Source organism: Pteronotus mesoamericanus, unplaced genomic scaffold (assembly GCF_021234165.1).
Source record: "Pteronotus mesoamericanus isolate MK-2021 breed Mesoamerican mustached bat unplaced genomic scaffold, CSHL_Meso_final contig_173, whole genome shotgun sequence".
In the NCBI taxonomy this organism is placed as follows: Eukaryota; Metazoa; Chordata; class Mammalia; order Chiroptera; family Mormoopidae; genus Pteronotus; species Pteronotus mesoamericanus.
The window spans coordinates 17,042,306-17,070,202 of NW_026555072.1; the positions used below are offsets into that span (position 1 = coordinate 17,042,306).

At 39.9% G+C, this 27,897-nt stretch overlaps 1 protein-coding gene across 5 annotated transcripts in view; it reads left to right on the top strand.

Annotated features, from left to right (window-relative positions):
- DMD (dystrophin) overlaps positions 1 to 27,897 on the top strand; it is a 1,878,371-nt gene that overhangs the window by 1,543,955 nt on the left and 306,519 nt on the right. For all 5 annotated transcript variants that reach the window (XM_054566574.1, XM_054566573.1, XM_054566575.1 and 2 more), the window contains 2 exons: positions 4,301 to 4,421; positions 5,290 to 5,558. In XM_054566574.1, the coding sequence (XP_054422549.1) occupies positions 4,301 to 4,421; positions 5,290 to 5,558 (390 nt within the window). The remainder of the gene's footprint in view (positions 1 to 4,300; positions 4,422 to 5,289; positions 5,559 to 27,897) is intronic.

Genomic DNA, 27,897 nt, shown 5'->3' on the forward strand with positions numbered 1-27,897 from the left:
GCTGCCTAGAACAGTGTCTGGTACGTAGAACGTGCTCAAAATTTGTTACATGAGTAAGTGGAAGAGGATCACTTATGTAATTTATTTGAAATGACACATTGATAGTTTTGTCCGGACAATAAGAAGCATTACCATTTTCTTTATCCTCTCATTTTCTTCAATGAACTGCTTCTCCCTTTTGCAGGGGGCAGTTTTTACCCTTTGTTGTATTTTATCTAAATCTTCCCAAATTCTGAATATATACTCACTTAGCCTATTCCATCCATTTTCTTTTCCTAATTTCAGACAACGATGTGAAAATAATGGTACTTATGTCTTTGTAACGACAAAACTTCCTTTGTCTTTTCCTTAGACTCATTTTAATCCTCAGTGACTCATATTTAAGAAATGAACTGTGCAGCTGTGGTGGAATTAAGCCCTTGGCAACAACCCGAGGGGCAAACAAGTGGTCCCTCACAATGGACGGATGGTCCTTATCCTGGAATTATTTGCTGTTCAGTTTGAACAATGGAAATGCATCATCAAACAGTGTCCTGAGTTGTTTTGGGGTTTTTTCCCCCCTGTTTGACAGGATCCTTAAGATCCATTTCCTTATTTTACAAACCTGGCTCCTACAATTATTCCCACTTTCTCCCTTCTACATCTTTAACATATCCCTCTCTGCTGTGGTGACCAGCTGCTGTGGTCTGCCGGAGACTGTCCTGGTTGCAGCATTCAAAGTCCTGCATCGCGCAAGACACCTCAGCACCTGGCAGGGAAGGACGGTTGGTTAGCCACCTCCTTGCTTCGATCTTTCAGCCTACATCCAAACCATTTCCATCCTTAAACGAACATGTCTTGCCTTTACCTTGCGATCCTCTTCCTATCCGATCTTTCTCTTTGCTCTTTCAAAAATATATATATCACAAAAAATACTTTTTATTTGAAATAACTACTCATTCTTCTCCTGCTCACTGCTCAACTAAACCTACTTCTGAGGCTGCTGCCCTGCTCTGAAATTGTTCTTCCTAAGCCCCACGTAGACTTTTCAGTGCAGACTTCCCTTTACCTCTGTGTGTCATGATCGGAAAAGTAACTCTTGTTACTTTTTCCCTTTCAAACTCTCACTCTCTCTTCAGTAGCTCTAAGTTCCTCATTTCCCCCAATCTTTCTACCTATCCATTCCTTTTTCGCCTTTCATGGGATCCAATTCCACTGTCTGCCTATTAGGTTTTTATATTCTCCAGAATTTTCTTTTCAGCCCATTCTACTGACTGAGCAAATTTATCTACTTACGTAATTTTAATTCTTGCCTATATGCATAATGATAGCCACTCAATGGATATTAGCTTAGCGGGAGACTGACTCTTAAATAAATCTCCTCGCTCCTCCTTAACTCCAACTTCTCCAAGAGCCAGCTACCCCACGTGTCTCAGGTCTTACAACCTAGAAATATCTCCAAGGTCTGGACTTTATTATTTTTTTTAAATACGTTCGTAGAAGGGTAACCGCTCCAGTCTTTCCAGAGCTTATCCTAGGAACCTCATCTGGGGAATGATCATCTGGCCCTCTTGGATTAAAGAAATTTACTAGAAATTAACAGATATAACTCCCGTGGTCTGGGAAGGTTCTCCATAGGCTAGAACTTTGTACAGGTGTACTGAGAAATCCAGGAGAGTTCATTTTCTCACACTGAGTTTTGCTGAACTCAGCATTCACCCCTCTGATCAACCTAGAAACTAGGAGTCGCCCTTTCTCCTTCCTCCCTGTTATGTCCAGTGTCTTCGTAGCCACCAAATTCTCGCTCAAACCTCTACTCTCTAAGTATTTCCCAGCCCTACCTGCATCTTTTTCTTTCTGGTACCATTGCCCTGGGTCAGATCTTTGTAATCTCTCACTGAATTCTTGCTGTTGCCTCCTAGCTGGCCTCCCTGATTTTATTTCTGCCTTTCTCAAATACGCACTCTGTATTAACATAAGGGGAAAATATCTGATACACACATATTCCCATGGCACTCCCCTGCTTAAATCCTTTCAAAGGTTCATGATTCCCTGCAACACAACACCTAGGTTCCTTAGTAGGGCATATGGGGTCATGGGTTGAACTTGAAATTCTGGCTTAAAGGTCTAATAGAGCGTGAGATGACAGTGTCCTGCTTCATCGCTGGACATGTCCTCTCCTTATACTTTATGTTCTAGAAACACTGACCTACTTCAGGTGTGTACACACACACACACACACACACACACACACACACCCATTCTTCTCATTCATATGTATACATCTCATTCATATATATGTGTGTGTGTGTGTGTCCTCATACCTCTGTTTTCATCTCTGTATTTCTGTTTTCTTTCTTCTCTCTTCCTCTAACCTGCTCTTCCCTGGCTAGCTCATGCTGACGCTTTAGAGTTCTTTGTGACCACTATCTTCTCTAGGAAGCCTGTCTCAGTTTCCTTTCCCATATAATACAGGCCTATAGCACTTATCACATTGTATTGCAATCATTTACGGGTTTGACTCTTCCATTATATAAATACTATACATTCCTAAGTGTGGGGTGGGGGACTATTTTGCATTCAACTTAGTATTTCTAGTCTCTTGTACAGCCACTGACACAGTAGTTCAATAGAAGGAGCCATTCCTAATTTTATAATTAGTCATGTCAGTATCAGCGGCCTCTTGTCAAGCCTAAATGGAGAGACTAGGCAAAATAATTTCTTGAAGTTGGGAGAATTATTTATATGAGAAAATTCAAGAATACAAGAACTGTTTACATACACATCTCCCTACACACAAATACACACAGATTCCAAATAAAACATTAGGAGAATCAGACTCACCTGTAAGCAGAGTAAACAACCCACCTACTCTGTATGATCTCAAGGGTATAAGAATATCCCACTATATAGAAATTACATCTCCATCCACAAGCTGAATCCAAATATTCCATTTGTAGAATTTCGTTATTTTGGCTCAAACACCTTGTGTCTCTCTACTGAATTGTAAATAACTATGGAAGATGAATCATTTTGTAAAGAATCAGAATTCCTTTGAATGGTGAACACCATTAGGATTTTATTTGTAAATGTGTCGTACAATACAGTTCTAGAGAACTCCTATAACATAGCTGAAGCTTACTTCTAAAGGAGCTAATATTTTTTCTCCTAGTAAAAGAAAAGGACTTAAATTCAGTAGGCAACACTACTAAAATAGGATATAAATTTTTATAAGACGTGAATAATGAAGCCTTACATCAGGGCAATTATTATTTCTGTAGTTTTTACACTGGTCTATTAGTATTTATGTGGTTTTTCCCACTTTCATTAACATCTTCGCTTCTGATATTGCAGAATCTGCATCAATAGCTATCTTTGATGGTTTCAGGGTATCTGTTAGTTTATCCTAGCCTCACACAATGCCTCACCACCCTTAGTGCTCAATTATGTATGAATTTTATTTTTTCACTCTTTTTCTACTGTAGCTTTCTCCCCTTTTTTTGGTCCAGAAACTTCTTAATGGCAGAAACTATGCATTTTGCTTTTCTTTTAACCCCCATAACAAGGAAGATTGCCTATTGGAGATTAAAGTTGGTAAGTAGTCTAGCTGACCTCAAGAAAACTATTCTAAGTCTACCCATTTGTAGAAAATTGTACCCACAATTCATACTACCAGAATATCTCCAATTTTAGTATATGTGCTGCCGAAGCGAGCACCAGAATATCTCAAAACATTTCTACCATTCTCAAAGAAGTCACAGTGAATAACACAATGGATATTTTTTTAAGTATTGAGTTTTTCCTTTAGTTTGCTGTTAATATATTGTTTTATTCATTGTCAGGTACTTTGGCAAAATTAATGATGATTAGGAATTGGACTGGTCATATAGTTCAATGCAGCCTAAGTTCTTCCAAAGGGCTCTCAGGCTTTCCATTATATTCTGGATATTTATTCTTTTGGATATGTATAAGTTCTCATTAGCCCTGTTAGAGTTTTGCAATATGTATCTTGTGACTTGAGCTCTAGATTTTAAGTATGGCAGTCAGGTTATAGAAATAAATCATTCCCTTTCTTAATGAAAGGGCATTAACATACCTTGAAAGCTTTCCCAGTCTCTCTAGAACGGTTTACAAATACACTTGTTTCCTGATTAACAGGAAGATCCGTGGAGCCTTTATTTCATTTTATAACTATCAGTTTATAAATAAAGGATACAGAAATTGGCCTGGGGATTTCATAACCAAGCTCTAAGTACCCAGGATTAGTTCTGAGATGAATGTCACAAGCCAAATAAGCATTTCTTTTCATTTCATTTCACAGGCCTTCAAGAGGGAATTGAAAACGAAAGAACCTGTAATCATGAGTACTCTTGAGACTGTACGAATATTTCTGACTGAGCGGCCTTTGGAAGGACTAGAGAAACTCTACCAGGAGCCCAGAGGTAATTGAATGTGGAACTGTAATAACATATTGATAGAAGGATCAGCGGTGACAGGGAAGCCCATCCATTTTGGCTGCCAGGGTCTGGATGGCTCTCATACTTCCTAGGTTAAATAGAATTGATTCAAATTACACGTACGTGTTGAAAAAGAATCAGGAATTATCAGCCACCATGCATAAATCGGTTTGCACGTTCATAAATAAGCATTAAAAGAGATTAGTGATCAGCTATTGAAACATTTTGAAAATAATAAACAAAAGATTATTTTTAAGGGGGAATTCTGCTGTTACAAAGAGCCAAGTTAATTTGCAGAGCCTGGTTGAAGTACAATGGAGCTTGGGGTGTGCATCCTCACCTTTTTCTCCTCAATAGCTTTAATGGATCTTGGATTATCTGATTCCTAGAGGGTAGAACAAATTCCCTCGGGAAGACAGACTTCAGATTTATTGGATATCAAAATTTATGTCTAAGTGCAAAAGAGCCATTAATCTGTAGGTTGGCCTCTTGTTAAACTGAACTCTCTCTTCTATATGGCCTTTTCGAGAATGTTTAAAATAAAAATAAAAATAAAGAAGGGGGTCCCTGGCTGGTGTAACTCAGTGGATTGAGTGCCGGCCTGTAAACTGAAAGGTTGCTGGTTCGATTCCCAATCAGGCTACATGCCTGGGTTGCGGGTCAGGTCCCCAGTAGGGGGCGTGCAAGAGGCAACCAATTGATGTAGCTCTCCTACGTCGATGCCCCTCGCCCTCTCTTTCTCCCTCCCTTCCTCTCTCACTATAAGTGAATGAATGAATGAATATTTTTTTTTAATGTTAAAAAAAAAACAAACGCATCTGTGGCCTAAAACCTTGCCATATTACCAATGTAGAGCTTCCTCCTGAAGAAAAAGCCCAAAATGTTACACGGCTCCTACGAAAGCAGTCCGAGGAGGTCAACACTGAGTGGGAAAAATTGAACCTGCACTCTGCGGACTGGCAGAGAAAACTCGACGAGGCTCTGGAAAGACTCCAAGAACTTCAGGAGGCCGCCGATGAGCTGGATCTCAAACTGCGTCAGGCGGAGGTGATCAAGGGATCGTGGCAGCCCGTGGGGGACCTCCTCATCGACTCCCTTCAAGATCACCTCGAAAAAGTCAAGGTACCGTCTGCTGTTGTGCTTTGCTTCGCGGCCCTTTGAGAGACTCCAAAGAGGTGCTAATCTGAACTCTTGTGCAGGATTGTCTTCCCACAAAGTTAAACATAGGGCCCTTGGGTGTTAGAAATCAGTCCGTCTTTCACAGGGTCTGTCTTCTTGCATGTGGGATGTTGTTCAAGAGAAGATAGTGATCTAATCATCAGTCTTCAATAATATCAAAGGAAGTATTAAAATGTTACCGGGCAAAAGATTATTTCAGGTTTTCTATTAGGAAATGAATTTAAGTGTTTGTAATAAAGCGGTCTAATGTCTGTGCATATGTGTATGTGTGTGCACTTTCTTTGTGGTATTTAGTGCCAAAGTAGGAAAATATACAACTTAATCAAGCACCAGGAGTCTAGGTTTTGGCCTTTTTGCTAACTAAATTCTGTGTCTCTGGTGAGTTTGTGCTCTTGTTATGGCCATTAACATTGCCCTTCCCTTGGAAGGCAATGTGTATAATATAATTTTGGGTTGTATTAGTCCTCTGTAGATAGAAGGAAATGTCATTATATATTTGGAATACTTTCTAAATTTAAATTTATTTGGGTAACATTGGTTAATAACATTACACTTCAGGTGTACAACTTTATAATATGACATGTATACACATGTGCTCTATCATGTGCTCGCTGCCCAAAGTCTAGTCCTTTTGTGTGCCCATGTATTTAACCCCCTTTACCTTCTTCATCCTCCCTCCCCCCACCCCCCACTCACCCTCTGGTAACCACCATACTCTTGTCTGGAATACTGTCCATGAGACCAAAGCTACCATCCCCTGTGGCACAAAGTTAGTAAATATATTTATTAAAAAAGAATATACATATTTAGCAGTATCATTGTGAAAACTAACAACTGGAAACAATATTCTGTTTACTCATCTAGTGCCCAAACCAGCAAATGTTCTCCCTGATGCAAATTCAAAATAAGTGAATTCCACATGCACTTGGCATGTCTTCCCGCACCCTCACTCTGGAAGGTCTTTTGTCCCTTGCCTTTCATGGCACTGCTCCAGCCGCCTTCTTGCTTCCTTTCTTTTCCTGAATTCTGACACTCTACCTAGCCTTCAAATGTTGGTGTGCCCAAATTTGTAACCGTAGCTCAATTCTCTTTTTATTGTATAAACGCTCCCCGTTTGAAATCTCATGCAGGGTGACAAATCTGAATTTCTAGTCGAGATCTCTTTTCTGATCTTCTAACCCATGTCCATTAGAATAAGAATACAACCGCGCTGAAACCTAGTTCATTCATGCTCCTGTTTGTCCATTTCACCACCGCTGTCCCCTTTGACCTGCCCGTTCTGTCAGTTTCTTTTCCGGTGGGAGGTAGTTGGCCGATGCTGTGTAACTAGTTTATTTTTTTAATTTAATCCTTATTGTATTTTCTCCATTACCTTTTAGTCCCCTTACGCCCCGCTCCCTGCAGCAATCACCACACTGCGGTTCATGTCCATGAGTCCTCTTTCCTTTTCGCTCCATTCCTCCACCCTCTAACCTCCCCCCGCCCCCATCACCAGCTGTCCACCTGCTCTCCATCCATGAGTCTGTCCCCACTTCCCTTGTTAGTTCAGTTTGTTCATTAGATGCCACATGAGTGAAACCATGTGGTATTTGTCTTTCTCTGACTTATTTCACTTAGCATAATGTTCTCTAGGGCCATCCACATTGTCGCAAAAGGTAAAACTTTCTCCTCTTTTTTATGGCTGAGTAGTAGTCCATTGTGTAAATGTCCCATAGTTGGTTTATCCACTCACCTACTGATGGACACTTGGGCTGCTTCCATATCTTGGTGATTGTAAATAACACTGCAGTGAACACAGGGGTGCTTATGTTCTTTAGAATTAGTGTTATAGGTTCCTTTGGATATATTCCCAGAAGTGCGATCACTGGGCCAAAAGGAAGATCCATTTTTAATTTTCTGAGGGATCTTCATGCTGCTTTCCACAGTGGCTGCACCAGTCTGCATTGCCACCAACGGTGTATTAGGGTTCCCTTTTCTCCACGTCCTCGCCAGCACTTGTTTGTTGATTTGTTGAAAATGGCCATTCTGACTTGTGTAAGGTGACATCTCATTGTGGTTTTAATTTGCATCTCTCTGATGATTAGAGACGTTGAGCGTCTTTTCATATGTCTATTGGCCATCTCTATGTCCTCCTTCGAGAAATGTCTGTTCAGGTCCTCTGCCCATTTTTTAATTGGGTTGTTTGTTTTTTTGTTCTCTTATAAGTTTTATAAGTTCTTTATACAGGTTGGATATTAACCCCTTCTCAGATGTATCAGTGAATATATTCTCCCATTCTGTGGGTTATCTTTTTATTTTGTTGAATATTAGGCTTTAGAGCAGACATCCAGGATTTGTTTTTAGTCCTATCCATCACACATGATCATTTGTAGGATATTGAGTGTAGATGGAGAATGTATGCAGCATGATTTAATAACAATAAACAACATGGAACAATTTAAATATCGGTGGCTCTTACCCAACCCTATTTGCAGTTTTCCTTAGTTTCCCTCTTACCTGTTCTTGATCCTAATACCAAATTTGTTTCCTGTACCCTAATTGGTAAGACTCTCATTCATTGTGATTGTAATAACAAAACATATATACATTAAATATTCCTTTAAAAAGAGCTTTTACATATTATATTTAATTGCAACACTTCTGTCTCAGACATAAATACACTTAAGTTATAATACTTATCAGAATATTTATGTACTGGTCCTAATAGGTGTGATTATTTTGATTTCTAAACCAGTATTGTGTAAGTACTTTGTGCATTTTTAAAGTTATGGATTACATAAATTCATATATATTCATTTCTCTTCTGTAGCTCCTCTTCATTATTACAGTGAAAATAAAAGAATCAGTTTCCTCTGTTGCATTCCAACAAAACAAGGTTTGGAACTGTGAAGCTTTGGGAGTGGTAGCTTATAAAGGGTCAATTAGATTAAAACAGTTTGAAAAGAAGTAGAAGCATATTTCAAACCACTGTTCCTATTTTTCTACTCAGCAATTTAAGGCCTCGGAGGTTCCACACTGTAGGGAACTCCGAACTAATAGCTAGGCACGCGTCCAGAAGAACATTTTATATACCCATCTTAGTTCATTTTCATCACCCCTAGTGACTCTATCATAATATTCACCTCCATTCTGATCTCATTTGTTAAAGAAGTAACCGTGGAGCGCATGTTTCTGTAGGATTTGGCGTCATATCATTTCCATTAGCAAACGTGGCTTTCGGGGTCAGAGAATGGATAAAACAACAACTAAGTCCTTGGACACTGGAAAGTGACTTACTGCTAGCTAATCATCTTCAGTACAGTATACATGTAGTAAATCGAGGAAGGACTATCATGTTAACATTGACAAAGAGAATCTCAGCCTTCCAAATAGAGCTTCCATAGGAATAACCACTAGAATAAAATTTAACTTGGAATTGCCTCTTTATTTTTCTTTTTTTTTAAAGATTTTATTTATTTATTTTTAGAAAGAGGGGAAAGGAGGGAGAAAGAGAGGGAAACATCAATGTGCGGTGGCCTCTCGTGCACCCCCTTCTGGGGACTTGGCCCACAACTTAGGCTGTGCCCTGCCTGGGAATGGAGCCAGAGACCCTTTGGTTCACAGGCCGGTGCTCAATCCACTGAGCCACACCAGCCAGGGCTTGAATTTTAAATGCCTCTTTATTTTTAAAATATCTGATTTATAGTACTTATCAAGGACTTTAAGGACAGAACCATGATGTCTCACATTACTGGAAGTAACACCAATGCTTATGTGACTACACAAATATTCTTACTCTCCTTATAGTAATGGGGACTCTGAATAGCTCCTTGAATTACTAGGTGTCCTCCATAGATCTCTAAGTGGCATGTAGGCAGGTTTTACTAAAGTAGCGTATCTTTCTAACCTCAACTCTACATATTACAGTTTTGTCCTTAAGAATAATTCCTATGTGAAATAGTTTGCATGAGTTGTTTTTCCAAATTTTTTTTGTTCTAATCTACCATGGTTTCTTTACCCAGAAAGTGGTACATCGTTCTCGAGCCAAGAACATGTCACTGCCTTCAGTTGGCCTGTTGATTTGAAAAGAATTTTTCCACACACCATAGTGAACCCCTCCCAGGCTGCTGTCTTGGAATATGCAAATTTGTTATACCCTTGTAGTTATGAATTTTATGTTTTCTATCAGACTTTTCACTTACATATTTTTTACTGGAAAAAGTCAAGGTCAGGGATTCTGTTTCTCCCTAAAGTTCTCACAATGAAATATTTTGACTAGCCCTTTTTAGAACTATAATTGAGAATAATGTAATGACGTGTATAGTAGACTAGAGACTATGATGAAGCCACCATGCTTTCCTGATTTATTTATGTTCAACATTTACATCTAACGATTTAAGAAGAAACCTGGCAAATGCATCTTTTCAGACCTACCATCCTGAGCCTGAGTGGCTTGGTTTATCTGAGAATTTGATCAAAGCATGCTGTCTCAGAACTTGACATTGAGGAAACCAGGTATGTTTCCTCGTGATGGATAATGTCGAATGTGATGTAACAGATTAAAATGTCATCTTCACTTTGACAGGCAGGAAGCTTTTAGCCATGTACACACAACTCTGTCTTCCCACACTGTTTTGCCATCTTGTTACCAAATGATGGACCCAGGAGTGGGAGGGCGGTGCCCAGATGCTATTACCGAAACAGCATCCCCCTCCTTCCTCGGGGTCCCTCGGTTGGAGGTCCTTTACCCATCGCCCTTGAAATCGTGCCTTTCAAAGGCAGAGTTTGGTGAAAAGAAAGGAACTATTTATTCAAAAATCATACAGGTTTTGATTAATAGCTAAATGTCGCCCTTAAATCTCAAAATCCCTTTAAAACACCTACCATTTAAAACACCCACCATCACACACAGTCCTTGCCTTCTCCCCTTTGCCCGGTCAGACCAGTCAGGCTTGTCAGGGGTACCGCCCTTCAGAAGGAAAAGAACAGAAGTCCGGGGCTCGGCTAGGCAGGCCTCTTACGGTTCCCAGCACCGTCCGCTGCGTCGCCGCGATCTCCAGTTCCTAACCCAAAACCATGTGGCACCTTCTCATGGCCCCCTAGCAAGAGTCCTTTCCTTTTCTTCCCGCGTGGTCTCCACCTTGTTCCCAAAGTCTGTGTCCTCTGTCTCTCCTCTCCCAGTGACATTCTGTGTTAAAAGTTTTTCAGACCTTCCCGGTTAGCCTTGTTGAGATGCAAAATAACCACCTTTGCATATGAGGTCTGAAGCTCTCCTGTTACTGACGTGCACAATGACTCTCAAGGGCCCTGCTCCCCTTCAGGTGTGAAGCTGGCCTGTTACTGATGCACAAAGTAACCCTCAATGGCCCCGCTCCAGGTCTCCCCTCCCCCATGGGGGCCATCTTGGGGGGCAATATCTTATCTTTTTCTTGGACACGCCAATTTCTGAACCCCATTACAAATCCCCTTTGGGGGAGGCATCGCTGGCTGTGACCCGTTACAATCTTAGGCCTCATTCTGATATCTTACTAGTTTTGTCCTATGTGTTATTTATGAGAAAGCCTTAAGTCTTTTCTTATATATGAGTTTTATAAGGAAGTGTGTGGTTCTTTCTTATAAAGATAGAGGATGCATGGTTAGAACCATCACAAACAGGGCAGCCCAAGGAATCATTAAAAATATATAGGCTCTCCCAACCCCGAATGAAGGAATGATGTCTTCATAATGAATGAGTTGTACTGCCTTTAGTAAGAAGAAAGCTTCCTAATATTTTGTTCATTGTTATTAAGAGGAAATGAATTGCTCTGTGGAGGCTTCTGTTGCTGTTTATATACAAATGCTATGCCTTTGATCAAGAAGAAAATACAAACAAAAAAAGATGTAGTCTTTTATAAAGCTGGATTAAATATGGAACTAAGGCCTGTCATATGGAGTAACCAGGGCTTTATCTAGTTTTCAAAGCATGTAATTGTGATATTTAAAAGCATGTGATTTGGCCTTGGATATCTGGTAATGAGAAAGCATATTGCAGTAAAGTCTCACTTATATACTTTAAAAGAATTACATTTTTAAAAAAATAGGATGGTCATTGTTGGCTTTAATAGAGCTTAGACACTAAAATAGGAATTAGTCATCTTAAAATTCCTGACCAAATTATTTGTTCAGTGTAAAATTAATTGTAAGTTAGTGTTGCCAGGGGAGCTTATTACTGAGTTCTCATGTATTCTCTCTCATTTCCTTCTTTGTTTATAAAGCGAAAAGCAAATTCCTGAGGACAGCAATGGTACTCTTTCCGTACCCCAGGCATCTGATTGTAGATAGTGCTGTGTTTGTTTTAAAAGCCCCTACCTCAACTTAGGCAAATAGAACCTGCGTTTACTATGCTATTCCCATCCTGCCTTTGAAACTTCCGAAAAGACAGTGTGGAGTAATTGTTTCAGGCATCTGCTTAGCATACTTTGAAGTGCATATAAGTTCTTTTTCAGTTTCATTTGAACCCCAGCTGTCTTCACCGAAGTCTGTAATCAATCTGAATTAAGTTGTCCTACTTCTCCTAATAAGTCTCTTATTAAGTTTTGCATCAGCCTCTTAGGGAGACTTAAAAGTTAATTCATGTAGAATTGCCATTTTCTACTAATTCATTTGTCAGCTCTCCAAATTCCAACAAAAACAATCGCAGAGACTATTAATTTGGCTCTTCATAAACAACTTATGTAAGTGTAGTATACATTGGTACGAAGCAAACAATTTAAAACAGTGGGTGGGAGGAAATGAGTTAATGGCATTCAACACCCTTCCTTTCTGACTGTTTCAAGATGCCTTCCACATTCAAAGCCTACAGCCATTTATTAAATAAGAGAAACATCTCTGCGCTTTTACTTTCATAAATAAGGTAATTACTAAGTGAACTTTGCTTAAAGATAGGAAGACGCTTTAGAATAGTTGGGAAAGGGACATGCTCTTTTTATTATTGAACTTATTTTCATTTGGACTTTTTTGGTATGCCTTTGAAGAACTGTGATAAAAGAAGCAGCTGGAATTGGCTACCATTGTTACTGCGTTAAATCAGAGTTGTACAGCTACCCTGCTGGTCATGGGATATTTAGAGAGACATGGCTAATCAAAATGTTCAACTAATGAGTTCATCTGACATTATTCTACTACAGAAGTATTTAATTAGATAATAAAAATTTCTCCAAAGAATATCATTCTTCCTACTATTTGAAAGTAGCTATATCAAAAACCAATCCTTTAATATTTATTTAAAGACTCCAGAAGATTTGTTTGTGGCCAGTAGTAATTATAATACTATTCCTGAAGAGTCTTCGGTAATAAAAGGCTATTTGAAACAAACAAACAAAAGAAAATAGGTAATGTCAGCATTAACGGATCTAAAAACTCAATCATTCACTCATTTATGACAAGGTTGAGACCTATACCCAAAGAAGTCTGATCTCATTATAGAGTGTGAATGTTTAATTTCTTTAATGAATACAATTGTACTGGGAATTATATGAATGGCATCTTCTGAGGGAACAAGGATTTTTATTAGCTGGTGTGTATGTGGCACACAGCTTATTAACCAGAAACAGCTCGAAATGTATGCGTTCTTGATGTAACTGAAATCCCCTAGAAAATGGAAGTACATGGCCAATATCTATTTCTGTTTTCCTTTGATAGCTACCAAACGTGTTACAAGTTTCCTGGCCACAGATACATTCCTCTCCTACCATAAGCAAAAGGAGGAATGATTTAAGAACAGATAGCCCAAGGAGCACGCTCCTGCTGTGTTCCTGTCATGCTCAGCAATCACAATCTTCCAAATTACACAATTACCATTGCCACCAATATTATGCCTCACACAACCTTACATGAACTAAGTTAAGCAACAGCATTGAATAATTGGTAAACCAGTTTTCTGGGTATTCCGGGTACAGGTCTGCCTATGATACTAATCAACCCTCGCATTTTAAGGGGGCCTAAGAAGAGTAAACTTTTTCATAATAATATTTTAGTTATATCTAACATGTACTATGGATTTTTCTATCAACTGCATTTGCCAAAAGCAGTGCTCCTCAAACTTTGGAGCATCAGTTCTCTTAAAGGCCAAGGAGATGAAGCCTCGTTAGTCTTCCTCTTGCACCTGCTGACCCCGTTTTCCCAGGAGCCTGAAATTTCTTTGCTGTTTCTTGTTTTATTTTTTTAAATGTCACATCAATGCGATGACCGTCTTCATAGTGTATTTGTTGTGTTTTAATATGAGGACCTTGTTCTCTACCACCTGAAGTGAGATGAGTCCTCCATACCTTCCCCTATGAGTCTGAAAGCATAATTTGAGAAGCACAATGTGAAAAAACTGCCCGATTTCCACAGGCTGGATCTCTTTCCATCACCTTCTTCCTCTTCTGTTCCACATACACAAAGAGGAGATTCTTGCCATTTCAAATTCACCTTAGGCAATTTCATCTGATCCTTGGGACCCAAAAGGCCCATGAGTTGGCGCTCTTTGTAATTTTAAAAATGTCTCCTTTGAGGCTTCTGTGCAGCAGCCACTTAATTAAGGACTCCACTGGTGTAACAGGTCACGTTCCCCGGAAGCAGACCCTATGACCGGGCGTCTGGGTACACATGATTTATAGCCAGTCTGCTTTCAGGAAAAGCCTGCATGGGACTTAGGGAACATAACAATGGAGAAGAAAGAGCCATGCAAGATAACACCTCAGGCAAAATCTTGCTTAAGGAGAGAGCTCTGGAGTATAAACCACAGATCAGAGTTGTCTTTTTACACCCCAGCCAATTACTGACTGTGGCCAGCAGTTTATCTATAGGTATCAATTAGCTCTGAGAATGAGTAAGCGCTGATCTGTAGCATTTTCCAGTTGTCGTGGTGTAAATACTCCTACCGTGGCTGATTCAAACTACCAACGTGATCTCACTGAATGCAGAATTGGGAAGAGACACACATAATTGATGTTTGGGCTCTTCTCCAGCGCCCCATTGGCTGTGGCCCACCGCTGGGGACATGAATTACCTCCTAGGGCAAGGGGACTCGCATCAACAGAGGTTACCTTTATAAAGAAGAGAGACAACTGTGAGACATTAATAGCCAGCCAAAAGTCACAGCAGCTGGAGGGCAGATGCCAGGCCAGGAAAAGTGCCCACTGCAACTGGAGAGCAAAACTGGTAATCCGCTCAGTCTCCACATCTCAGCATGGCTCCTTCAGTGCTGTTTTGTTCTTGTACATGCAGTAATTCTTTACAAATCAGGAAAATTGTGCTTCTTTATGGAACATGCACCCTCCCCTGACCCCACCTCCTAGGTACTTATTGGAATTGGTAATAAAAGAGAACAGTTCATGAAAAGGTCTAAGAAAGCGATGATTATTAGTAAGAAAATGGCTTTATAAGCAATTTGGGTTTTATAGGTACATGATCTGTAAGTGTCTGAATTGATCATGTATTTTTGCTCCGAAATTTTGGCATAAATATTGGCCTACTCTTGCAGAATCTCTCTTGTGGAAGACATTCTGTTACTTATTCCAACTCTCCTATTGAGATTTTAATGGTACCATTTGTTGGTTCCTACAGATGACTTCGAGCTAAACTTGCCTTCCCACTATTAATACTTCAAATTAAGATATTTAGTCACATAATTTTTGTGTTGTTTGAATGTTATCGTGTTTACCAATAACAGCAATTAAATTTACAAATTCTCCTCATAATTTCCTGCTTAACAGACTGATTATAAGCAAGTGCCTTGAAGAGTTTCTGAAACCAGGACATTCAAAATACTTGAGACTGATCAACGTCTTAAAATTAAAACTGCTTACTAGTTAGGAATAGCGGATAGCTTATCTAGGAGTTCCTACATTTTATAACCTATCTTGTTGACCCATTGTGGATCTGTGTTCCGGGTGAAGGGCATATGCTTGTGTGTAGAAGTGGAGAGGGGTGTGGGGTAAAACTGAAAGAGCAAGTAGGAGGAAGTAGCGAATAGTTTTAACTGCATTAATTGGGGAAAGAGAGGAGGGTTCCCCAAATATTGGGCAAAATCACTAAGTTTCAATGCCAGCGGAAAAGTTCGTAGTTGTGGTATAAGGTGAGTGGTATATGTAATGAGAATTATGGGATTAAATATAACAGAAACAAATGTCTTAAAATATACTTTAATGTTAAACAAGAAACATTCAAAAGAAACTTTCCCCCTGTTTCTGAAATACTGGAGGTGGGGGCAGGAGATGGAAATAAAGGAAATTTTACCTTAAAAGTAATTGAATTAATGTTCAATGTAAAATTGAAATAGCTATGTATAAACCTACTCAAATCAAGTATACACTAAATAATTGAGTTTACTGGATTAGGGAGAGTAAGGGTACATTGCTTTTCAATGTTTCTGAAAATTGGTCCACATATCATTGTTATGTTTTTGTTTGTAAACCTCAATACTTATTAAGTTTCCACACTGTGTTCAGCCCTGAAATGTTAAACTTTCTTAACCAGAATGAGGCTGGAGAATCTAACACTGAGATAAATTTCTATTTCCTTTTAAAGAATTGATTTTTATGATGAACTTTTTTTCTTCAGATAGTTAAGAGCCTGGCAGTCCTGCTTCAAAACACACTTGTTTTTAGAAGGTGTGTTCCCTGCGCTTCCACATTATTACAGACTCAGTGGGCTCATTCAGAACTTTCCCTATCAAATATTTAAATCCTATCATTGATCTTCACATGGCAAGTTAGCAAAGAGAATAAAGTCAATTTATCAGCAATATATGCCAAAGTACAGTAGTAGCTAAATAGAAACTAATGTGAATGAGGAAAGTAAGCAATATATTGGGTTTTGTCGGGGGTTTTTTAGAACCAGTGACAAACCACCACCAAGTTTCATTTTATCTACTTATTTTCCTACTTTAAAACATTTTAACCCAATTTGGAATCTGTACAATTGCTGTGAACCTAAACCCTGTTAAGTCACATTACATGACACCCATTCAATTGCCTTGTGGATCAAGGCTCTTGTCTGTCCCAAGGACAAACAGGCCCACACCCAACAGTTCACTTACTTCACCCACTACGTGTCAGTTGGCTGTTGGTCTCCACATATTTCTAGCAGGGACAGAGAATGGCTCATTGTTTTCAACCTACACAAACCCCCTACTAGAACCATCCCAAGGGTTATCCAATATTGTGACTTTTGTGCATCCGAGAAAGTATAAGATTAAAAGAAAAATAAGCTAAATAAATGAGCATGAGTTCTATTGATCCTTTGGCCTACAGCAATGAATAAAATATTACCATCGGAACCACCCTGACATTTTGTTGTAAAGGTTGAAGGAAGACGTTTTCCAGGTTGTCTCCGTGTTAAAACAGCCGGAGGTTTGGGACTGAATGTCACATGCAGGATGGGTCTTGGTGAACTCTGACTCACTTTGACTTTCAAAAAAAATATCTTGAATTTGTAGTGAAAAAACTATTTTTTAAAGGTGTTAAGCCCCTTCTTTGATTGAAATAGTATTGTTCTTCAGGTAATCAATACGGAATCACTCCCGCAGATTTTTGAGACTAACTCTCGTTCTCCCTTCTTGAAAACGAAAGAAATCTATTCCTATTAAAGTATGATATCTTTGTTAGCTGAATACTCATCACTTTTTTAAAGGGTAGATTTGGCCAATGACTTTGAGTTCTTTTGAAATAATATTTGAGTACATTGATTAGACAGATTGATACATGGGCACACTTGTGTAAGTAGTAATTTATTCATCATTTGCATTGTCATAACAGAACATAATAGGATGTGAATTTAGGTTTTACCTTAAGATGTGATCAGAAGGATTTGAGAAATACTTTAAAGTGAAAGTCCTCAATATATGAGGACAAAAATGAAAACCTGAGTAAACTCTTGACTCCACTTAAGAAGCTAGATATCTCTCAGACATATATACTTCGAGGTAAAAATAATAACCACTTACATATCCCGAGGACAACATTGGTTGGAAGTAGTACATAAGACTTTGTTTTCAGGCTAGGAATATGATGAAATGAAGATGAACCATTATCTTTACATTATCAATCTAAGTCCTAAACATGCTGTTGCATAGATTTTAATGAAGAAAATCCAGTTTATGCTAATTTCATTTAACTTTAAGTAGATGAGTATCTCGTTCTTCTGTTGTTCCATTTGTAAGATAGAAAGGCATTTTTGGAAAAACTAAATAGAAACATTTATTAAATTCAAGAGCTACAATAATCTGAAAGTAAAAGTGGATGTTGAAGGACATTCCACAATCCTTTTCAGCCCTTTCCATGTAATTATTTTTATCTCAGCTCTTAGAAAATTTATATTCATCTCTGATTCACTTTTGCTTTAGTATGTCTAAATTGATAACAACATATTGAATGGAAAATCAAGTTAGCAAGAATCCATTTTGTTTTAATAGTGAGTGCCTTCCCCATAGAACTAAAATTAAATAAATGTGCCCAGTGTAAAGCAAACTAATCTAGCATATTGCAACTCCAGGGTCCTCTATTAATCGTGATTTATACATGCAAAGGTAGCTTAATTTGTTTTAATGGAAAAAAGAATCCGTTGGTAACTACTGTATGCAATACCATACTTTATCCTGCATTTTCTTGGTCAAAATGTTGCATTTTATAGCAATGGAATTTGTAAGCCTTGATAAGCCTATGTAATAACAATCATCATTTAAATGAAATTATATCCCTTAGAGTTAAGCTGCATGAATGCAAGAACTTGGTCTGTTTAGTGCACTGTTATGTCCCTAGTGCCTGGAACCTTCCTAGCATATAATAGTTGCTCAATAAGAGTTTTGTTGTGTGTGTGTGTGTGTGTGTGTGTGTGTGTGTGTGTGTGTGTGTGTGTGAGAGAGAATAAATAAGCATGCCTAAAAGCAGAGGACAAAATGCTCTCTTTCACATGCATAAGACCTATAAAAATTATTTTACAGCTAATTTCTGCCATTTGCTACCACCCTGTTTCTGGGCAGTCTTACTTCTTGCCCAGGTCTACAAATACTCATTGTCACTTCTTTGTGAAATGACCACCAGCCTACACTGATCTCCATGAGCTATCCCAGATGAACACGCTTTTTCTGTCATTGCCCTCTGTGGAGAGCTTCATTCCCCTTAGCTCCTCAGGGGGGCTCTCGTGACCAGCCTCAGCACCCCTCTTTTCACTTCCCAAACCCCATGACACAGCCTCTCGTAGCAAGATTGCATTGGGTTTTTTTTTTTAATAATCCACTAAATTGTTCATGCCTGCCAGTGACTCTAAGCCTGTTCAAAGTTCCATTTTCCCAGAGCATAATAGATGTGTGCATATTACATATATGCATAGTACATAATTGATATGAAATTAGTGTTTTCAAGTGAGTAGTAATTAAATCTAACTAAAAGAGTTTCTGAGAGAATATGCCATAACCCTGCAGAACTTTCATTATCTGTAGTGTATAAGCCAGCTCATGCAAAGCCACCACAATCTTGCTCCAAAAAAAGGCTTACAATTTGGCTTCCACAACTGCCTGGTCTTTTATGCTTCAACTTGTTAAAGACTGTTTGCTTTTTCCCAAACACATTAAGCTTTCCTACCTCCTACCCTTTGTTCAAGCTCTGGACAAATAGCTTCCTTGCAAGGGGCTTATCTCATTACTAACATTATGGGGCTATCCCAGAGATTCTCAGCAAAACTGAGATATACCCTCTTTCCATAAGATCGAGTCCTTGATTCTGCCAAATACAGAGCAGCTATTATGTGAAGCTAAGACACAGGGTGTAGTTTGCAGGTTGAATGAGTACATCCCTCTGCCTTTAGTAGCACTTTTTGTCTCTTGAGGAGACATTCTCGACAATAAATTATGTCATTGAAACATGTACTCTTTTTAAATAGAGATGCGACCACATTCTATTCCAGCATCAGGTTTTATTGTGGTAGCCTGAAGGCAAAATATTATGCTGTTTCTTTCCATTGTCTTCCTTACGTTCAGATTTCAGGGCAATTTTTGTACATTTTCATATTTGGGCATGGTCACTTTTGACAAGCTAACTGAATAAGGACATACATAACGAAGCAGACACAGAACTAATAATCTAGATGTGGCACAATCGGGATGACTTAGGGTAAGTTAAATTTTAAAAAAAAAGATTGCAGAAAAGCAATGTGAACTTTGAAGGCATGAGGAAATTTGGTGCTTTTCTTTCCCAAGCAATTATCAGTAATTATATTTTAACGAAGGTTTCCCCTCAGAGTAACCGCAGTTCCAAGTTTGCGGCACTCAAAGAATAGCAATTAACTGCTGTGTGTTTTCCTTCAAGAATGCTCGTGTTCTCGTGAAAAAAGGATCTCGTTTCTGTTCGTATTATTGAAAAAGAATGCACACCCAAACACAAAAGCATAAGTTTTTAAAGTCATTTTCTACTTGCATTCATCATAATTCTTCCTCTTTTAGATCATGGCTTCACTCTGAAACTTACAGCCCCAACGTTCTTAAAATAAAAGCTGAATTACAGCTTTACCACACTAATAGTGTGCAGCTCCTTTCTTTCTTATTCGTGTTGTTCATGTTGCCAGGGGGCAGCTAGTGGCCAATAACTTAATGACATTGGGGTAGAAACAGATAATCCCCTTGTCTCAAGACGGGGCCAACCAGGGTACAATTTGTGCTCCAGAGCTCCCTATGGGACCAGGCTGTCGCTGGTCTCCAGCCGGGACCACATCCTTAGCTTTCTTCCCCTATCCTCCCTCTTCTCTCGCCCCTCCCCTTCTCCTAAGAGCACTCCAGCTGCTTCTCAGAAACCAGCCTAAGGCAGTAGCTCTGAGAGACAAAAGCCGAACCTTTGTCCTGGGCACCACACCAGGTGGGGAAACAACCAGAATAAAGAGCCAAGAGTTACAGACAACGGGTGGAAGGGTCCTGGCATGACGCATTTCAGGAAAAGCTTGCCTGTGTCTTATCTTGTGTTTCTTCATTATTGGTCCACCCACATTTGAGCAGCTCATCCTCTCCCCGCCGCAGGTATTTTAGAGGCCCCAGCAGGAGCCTCTGCTCTGATCCTCTGGGCAAGGCAGAATGAGGTCTTGACCATCTTAGCTCCAGGAGCCGGCACTCACTGTCATTGGGATGATATACCCATCCGGAAATGCAGAAGCTGCAGACCACACCTGGGCTGTACCTGCCCCCAAACCCCGCATACCTGGGCCCTGTGATGCCTTCCCTGAGCCACGTGTAGGAGCCCCAGTACCAGCACTAATACCTGTATTTGTGGACTTGACTGCTATTTATTTCCTCCCCATCTTCTTCTCCCTACTGCAGCATGAAGAATGTCGGGACTTTTTCCCAGCATCTCCTCTTTTGAGGCTCCTTTTCAGTGACTTTGGTTCACAAACATTCATTCCATCAAGCTGCATCGTGCAGAGAGAAACGCAGTTATTGACTCGTTCATCTCTCGAGGAGTATGCATAATGTAAATTTCTCTGCACAATGCCTGTAGCCCTGGAATGACATTTCCTCATCAGATCCTAATTTTGAATTCCTAGTAGGTTAGATAGGACCTTGATGCATTAGTCGGTTGAGGCTTCAGGAAGACTATTTGCTATTGCTAAGAAGGGAAGTTGGTCAGACTTTCAGTAGCACCATTATATATAAATAAAGCACTGTGTGTGTGTGTGTGTGTGAGAGAGAGAGAGAGAGAGAGAGAGACAGTGAGAGAGAGGGAGAGAGAAAGAGAGAGAGAGAGAGAGAGAGAGAGAGAGAGAGATCTATCACAGTTTATAAATAAACTGAAAAATGGCAGAGCTCATTCAAGCCTCCCAGGACCTCCTCTCCTTGTCGTGGGCGTGGGCTCCTGCTGTGGCCTGTCCCGGGTTGTCTTGCATGTTCACCACTGAACCTTCTCCCTTTCTCTCCATCTCCAAGCCATGCCTTGCTTCACTCTCTTTCTTCCTAATCCAGTTTAGACTCCACAGTCTGTTTTTCTGTCCCTTTCCAGCTCAAAGTTAAAATTCCTTGTTCCTACGTGCTTGTGCCACAACCCCTGGGCCAGCTGTTTTCTCCAGACTCGCACGGGACACTGTTGGAGAAAGAGAAAACTGGGCAGATCTGTTCTGCGAAAATATGGGAGTCATCAGCCTCAAATGGGCCCTCAACTCCGACTGGCAACCTCAGGAGTTTCTTAGGCCAACTCCGTCTCACAGTCTCTGTTACAACTAATTCCAATGTGCCCAAATACCCTTAAATCCTGTTTACATTCAGTGGATATAGGTTGCACACCAATTCTATGCCAAGTTGGTTGCTTCTGCAGAGACTAAAAAAATTAATACTTTTTTCTCTCTCCTTCTAAGTTCTTCTAACTGGGCTAACTATCAAATTAACAGAGACAGAGGAACTAGACAAAATCAAAATTAAATGTGTGCACACAAGGAATTCACAGAAGCATGAAAATTCTGAACACACTGAGGCAAAGCTGGGTGCCTCCGTCATTATGGACAAAGGAGAAAAGCCAGGGAGGGGGAGGGGTGGGGGTCTAAGATTTCAGAAGTGAGAATGGGCAATTTACTGCTAATGGAGGAAGAGGGGAACACGCCTATGGGGGAAATCCTTCTGGGAAACTCAAAAACAATGGGACATGGGGGCGGATAGTGGGGGGGGGGGTAGTGGGGGGGGTAGCTAACAAGCCCCAGCCTGCAGGGCTCTTGTTTACCATACTTAATTCAAATTAGGCTAAGGTAGCATCCTACATTCTCCTCCCTAAAGCAGGTTTCTCTGTCTCAATCTCTTGGGCAAGAAGGGGGGAAGATCAAAAGTTCTTCCTGAGTCTCTTGTTTCTCTTTTTATTGTGTTTTATTGATTATGCTATAACAGTGATCCTGATTTTTCCCCCTTTGCCCCCCTCCACCCAGCACCCCCCACTCCCTCAGGCAATCACCCCAACATTGTTCACGTCCATGGGTCATGTATATAAGTTCTTTGGCTACTCCACTTCCTGGACTGTATTTTATATCCCCATGGATGTTCTGTAACTACCTATTTGTACTCCTTAATCCCCTCACCTCTTCACCCATTCTCCCACACCCCTCTGCCATCTGGCAACCATCAAAACACTCTCCATATCCATGATTCTGTCTCTGTTCTTCTTGTTTGCTCAGTTTGTTTTTTAGATTCAGTTGTTGAAAGATATTTATTTTTTGCCATTTTGTTGGTCATAGTTTTGATCTTCTTTTTCTTAAGTCTCTTTAACATTTCATATAATAATGGTTTGGAGATGATGAACTCCTTTAGTTTTTCTTGTCTGGGAAGCTCTTTATCTGCCCTTGGATTCTAAATGATAGCTTTGCTGGATAGAGCAATCTTGACTGTAGGGCCCTGCTTTTCATGACTGAATATTTCTCGCCAATCCATTCTAACCTGCAAACTTTCTTTTGAGAAATCAGCTGATGGTCTTAGGGAACTCCTCTGTAGGTAACTTCTTTTCTCTTGATGCTTTTAAGATTCTCTCTTTATCTTTAACTTTTGGCATTTTAATTATAGTATGTCTTGGAGTAGGTCTCTTTGCATCCATCTTGTTTGGGACTCTCTGTGCTTCCTCAACTTGCATGTCTATTTCCTTCACCAAATTAGGGAAGGTTTCTTTCATTACTTTTCCAAATAGATTTCCAATTTCTTGATCTTTCTCTTCTCCTTCTGGCACCCCTATGATGCAAATGTTGGAACACTTGAAGTTGCCCCAGAGGCTGCTTACACTATCCTCATTTTTTGGATCCTTTTTTCTTGTTGTTGTTCTGATTGCTTATTGTTTTTTGCTTCCTTATGTTCCAAATTGATTCTCGGCTCCATCCACTCTACTGTTGCCTTCCTGTAAATTGTTCTTTATTTCGATTAGTGTATCCTTCATTTCTGACTGGGTCTTTTTATGCTGTTGAGGTCCTCACTGAGTTCCTTGAACATCCTTATAACCTATGTTTTGAACTCTGTGTCTGATAGACTGCTTATCTCCATTTCATTTAGCTCTTTTCCTAGAGTTTTGATCTGTTCTTTCATTTGGGCCATGTTTCTTTGTCTCCTCATTTTGGGAGCCTCCCTGTGTTTATTTCTATGTATTAGGCAGAGCTGCTATGACTCCCTGTCTTGATAGCATGGCCTAATGTGGTAGGTGTCCTATAGGGTACAGTGACACAGCCTCCCCTGTCACCCAAGCTGGGTACTAGAGGTGCACCCCTCATGTGGGTTGAATATACCTTCCTCTTGTATTGGAGCTATGATTGCTGTGGCAGGTCAGTGGGAAGAATTTACCCAGGCCAGTCAGCTGCAAGGACTGGCTGTGACCACTGACCACCAATCTCCACCCTCCATGGAGGATCAGCTGTGCAGGGGCAGGATAGTGGTGCTCTGATGTGGTCTGTAGCTGTTCACTGGATGTGCAGGCTCTGGGGTTTCCTGGGTGGTGCAGGCCGAGGCCGGCCCCAACCTGTGTTTTGACCAGGGCCACCATGACTGAGCTATAAAGCAATCTGAGATGGCTGCTACTTGTGCTGGGCTTGGAGATTCCTAGGCAAAGCCAAGCTGTGAGTCTAGGCTGGGTGCTGCTCAGTACTGGGCCTGGGGCCCCTTAGCAAGAGGTATGGGGGCAGGGGCATACTGAAGCCAGCTATTGCTTGTTTGATAGGATTTAGGAAGTTGTGAAGCATGAGCCAAGACCAGCCATTCATATGGAAAAGTCTCTGTTAACAGCTTCGGTGGGCCTGTAATTTGCGTGGACAGAGCTTCAAGGGATCTCCAGCATGGGGCATACATTGTGAGCCAGGTTAATGGAGTCTCAGATACGGTACCTGCCAGCCAGCTCTGTGGCTCTGTGTGGGGAGGGTTCAGAAAAGGGACAATGGCCTCTGCTCACCTTTCTGTCTGGGAGAAAACTGTCCCCCGGCTCTCATGTTGACGCCAGACACTTCAGTTCCTCCCAGTATGCCACTGGTGCCTTGCAAGCTGCTGCCCCAGAGCTGAAGCTCAGAGGGAGTGAATGAGTCTCAGTAGGTGAGTCCCTGTGTGGGTTCTTTAAAAGGAACTACATCGGACTTCAGAAGTTTCTTCCACGGACTCGGTCCCTGCTGGTTTTTGTAGCCCGAAGTTATGGGGACTTATCTTCCTGGCACTGGAACCCTGGGCTAGGGGTCCTGGTATGGGACTGGGACTCCTCACTCCTAAGATATCCCTCTTGAATTTTTATCTACCACACGTGGGTGTGGGACCAGCCTGTTCTGCATCTGCACCCCTTCTACCAATCTAGATGGATGTGGTTTCTTTAATTCCATAGTCGTCTGACTTCTATTCAACTTGATTTCATAGTTGTCAGACTTCCATTCAACACAATTTCTGATGGTTCTGAGTGATGGTTGTACTATATTTTATTTGCAGTTTTGATGTGGATGTACCAAGAGGCGAGCCATGTCTGCCTACACTGCCATCTTGACTGGAAATCAGTCTCTCGTTTCTTAATAAACAGCTTAAATCAATATCCCAAAAAGCAGCTTCAGTGTGGCAGAATTTTGATCCCTTCACTTCATGCTTCACAGAGGAATTGGAGGCCCTCAAAGTAGAAGTTAATTAACTTACTCTCTCCAGTCCTCCAAATTGACCTTCTTCTGTGCCTTGTGGAATTGTCCCTTGCCTATCTCGTCAAAACCACTCCCTTAAAAATAATGTTCACTTGTTAATAGACCATTCCTTTCTGTTGCTGCAAAGTGAATGATGACAAAAATTCTAAATCTGTATTTGAACAAATCTTTAACTACACAAGGATAAGCAAAAATCTGAGGAGCAATTTAATTTCATAAAAAGAAGAAAAAACTTGACATATCAGACTAATATATCATTCTAAATCAGTACTTTTATATCTATAATCAGAGAACATTTAATGAAGTGAAAATTCTGCCTGCATGAAACTAGTCATAATAAAATTAGACTTGGTTTGCTCTTTCATGGAGAACATATTCCAGATGTTTAAGTGATTCAAAGAAAACCCACAGTATAATGGCTCCCTTCGATGTTTTCTCGCTGCTTTCAAACTGGAATAAAATCTACTGAAATGCTGGCAGTACTTAAACAGCCCATCACCTTGTTCAGAGTTAACTATTCTTTTTGATATTTTACGTTTCATGTTTAATAATTTAAAGATAAATTTATATGTGCAATATTAAAAGCTCTAATATTTGAAATATATCCAGGCACAATGTTACACCGACTGAAATCATACCTGTATTCATTCTTTACATAATAGTACGTCCTGAAATTCGGTGTTGAGGGGGCTATACTTCTTGTTATGTACACTTCCGAGCACTGACAACCCACAGCAGTGAGTCAACCCCACGTGCTATGGAGTTGCCACCAGAACCTCAGTCAAATGCCAAAATGACAACTAGCTTGAACGCTCTCCTGCCTCCTTCTTCTCTTTTCTTTTTCCTACCATCAGTTATCTCCTTTCCTCTATCCTCATGTGCTTAGTGCCTTTACGATGACTTTTTGCTGGTTAAAGTTCTTCAGTCTGCTCAGGCCCTTCACAATATCTGCTCAAATGGAACCTTCATACCAAGTTACCTCTTTAGCAACTAACCTTCCCCCAAAGCTTCATTTATTTTAACAGAAATGTAGGCATTCAAATTACACTAGACATATGGCTCATTTTATCCTTAATTGATGATAATACTAGTAGCAGTGGCAATGGTAGTAAAATAGTAGTAGTAAAAGTTTCTAATAGATGCTCACTCTTCCAGTTCAATTAGGACCTAGAGTCCAACCATTAATTGAGAAAGACCATTAAATCAGGGAATCATAAAAACTACATCTTAAACATTTTATTCCGTCTTAAAACAGTCATCAATATTTTAATGTTGTGTGAAGGGTTTTTTCCTTTGAGTGTAGATTCACTGATTAGAGTTCTCCATATATCACACTGACAATGCAAACTTTTTGATTTCTAGTGTCTTTAATGTAGACAGAGTCCATCAGGCAAGATGAGAATCATTCTGAATACAGAATCCTTCTAAATTGTTTGGATTATTTTTCCAATCTTTTACAGTCTTATCCATATCTGATTCAACAATCTTTCTCTTTCTTTTGAAGATGAGTATCCATCTCAATTAATAAATACTCAGAAAAAATAGCTTATTTTTTTAGACTTATATTTCTTTAGTTAGGGAAATCTTTAATTAAATTATGTAATTGCAATGCTATGTAACTGGCAAAAATGGGTTAGAGAGCACAACTGACAATTGTAACATACACACAACTGACAACTCAACTAATGAGAGCTGAAGACCATGAGTACTGACAGATACTTCTAACATTTTATTTAGAGGTTGTTAGAGGCCCCAGGCAGTGTGTTTCAGAGGGGAATGAAGACTTGGGCTAATCTGGTGAGTCTTAAGTGGAGATGAGTTAAGAGAACTTCTATTATAATTGCCAGATATGAGGGCAAAAAAGAAGCCACAAGATCCCATGACAGTGGAGAGAGAAAGAGAGAGAAGGAAGAAGAAGGAGAAGTTGGAGGAGGAGGAGGAAGGAGGAGGAAAAAGAGGAGGAAGAGAGGAGAGGGGAAGGAGGAATGAGTGTCGTGATTAATTATGAGTGCTGGAACTTGGTTTTTAACCCCCTTTGTCCTCCAAACCATTGATACAGAATAAAAATCTGCGTCCATAAAATAAAATATAAAATAAAATAAAACAAAACAAAAATCAGTGTCCAGAACTTTGGGGGAGAAAGTGAAAATCAAAATATTCTAACAGGAGACATTTGAACATGTAGATTTTGTAATCCAAAGAGAGCTGAAATCTAGATATGATTTAAATGAGATGGATACTCAACTTAGTGGCTGAGCACCATGCTAGTGAAGACAGATGATTAACATAGAGGGTTAATCTGCAGCATTGTCAGATTCTGCCTCACTATCCTGCAATCTCTGCAATGGCTTCCCATTTACAATTCCCACTCATTAGATATTTATCTGTGGTTACTAGAAACAGATGTTATTATTCAGAAGAGAGTGGGAATTATCCATTTTGTAATCATTATCCTTGTCTAGGTTTCCCCAGTGTCATTTAAGAAATGTTTTCCAACTTTTCTATTATGTAAAGCAAAGTGATTATGCATCATTTACTTATAAGGAAATGAAATAATAAAATCTACTATCAAGCCCTGTAAAAACTTTTAGTTTCAGACTGATTCCTATGACATTCCACTGATATGAAGTTGAATAAAGATGAATACATCGGATATGATTTTTTGTATGTGTGTGTGTTCAGT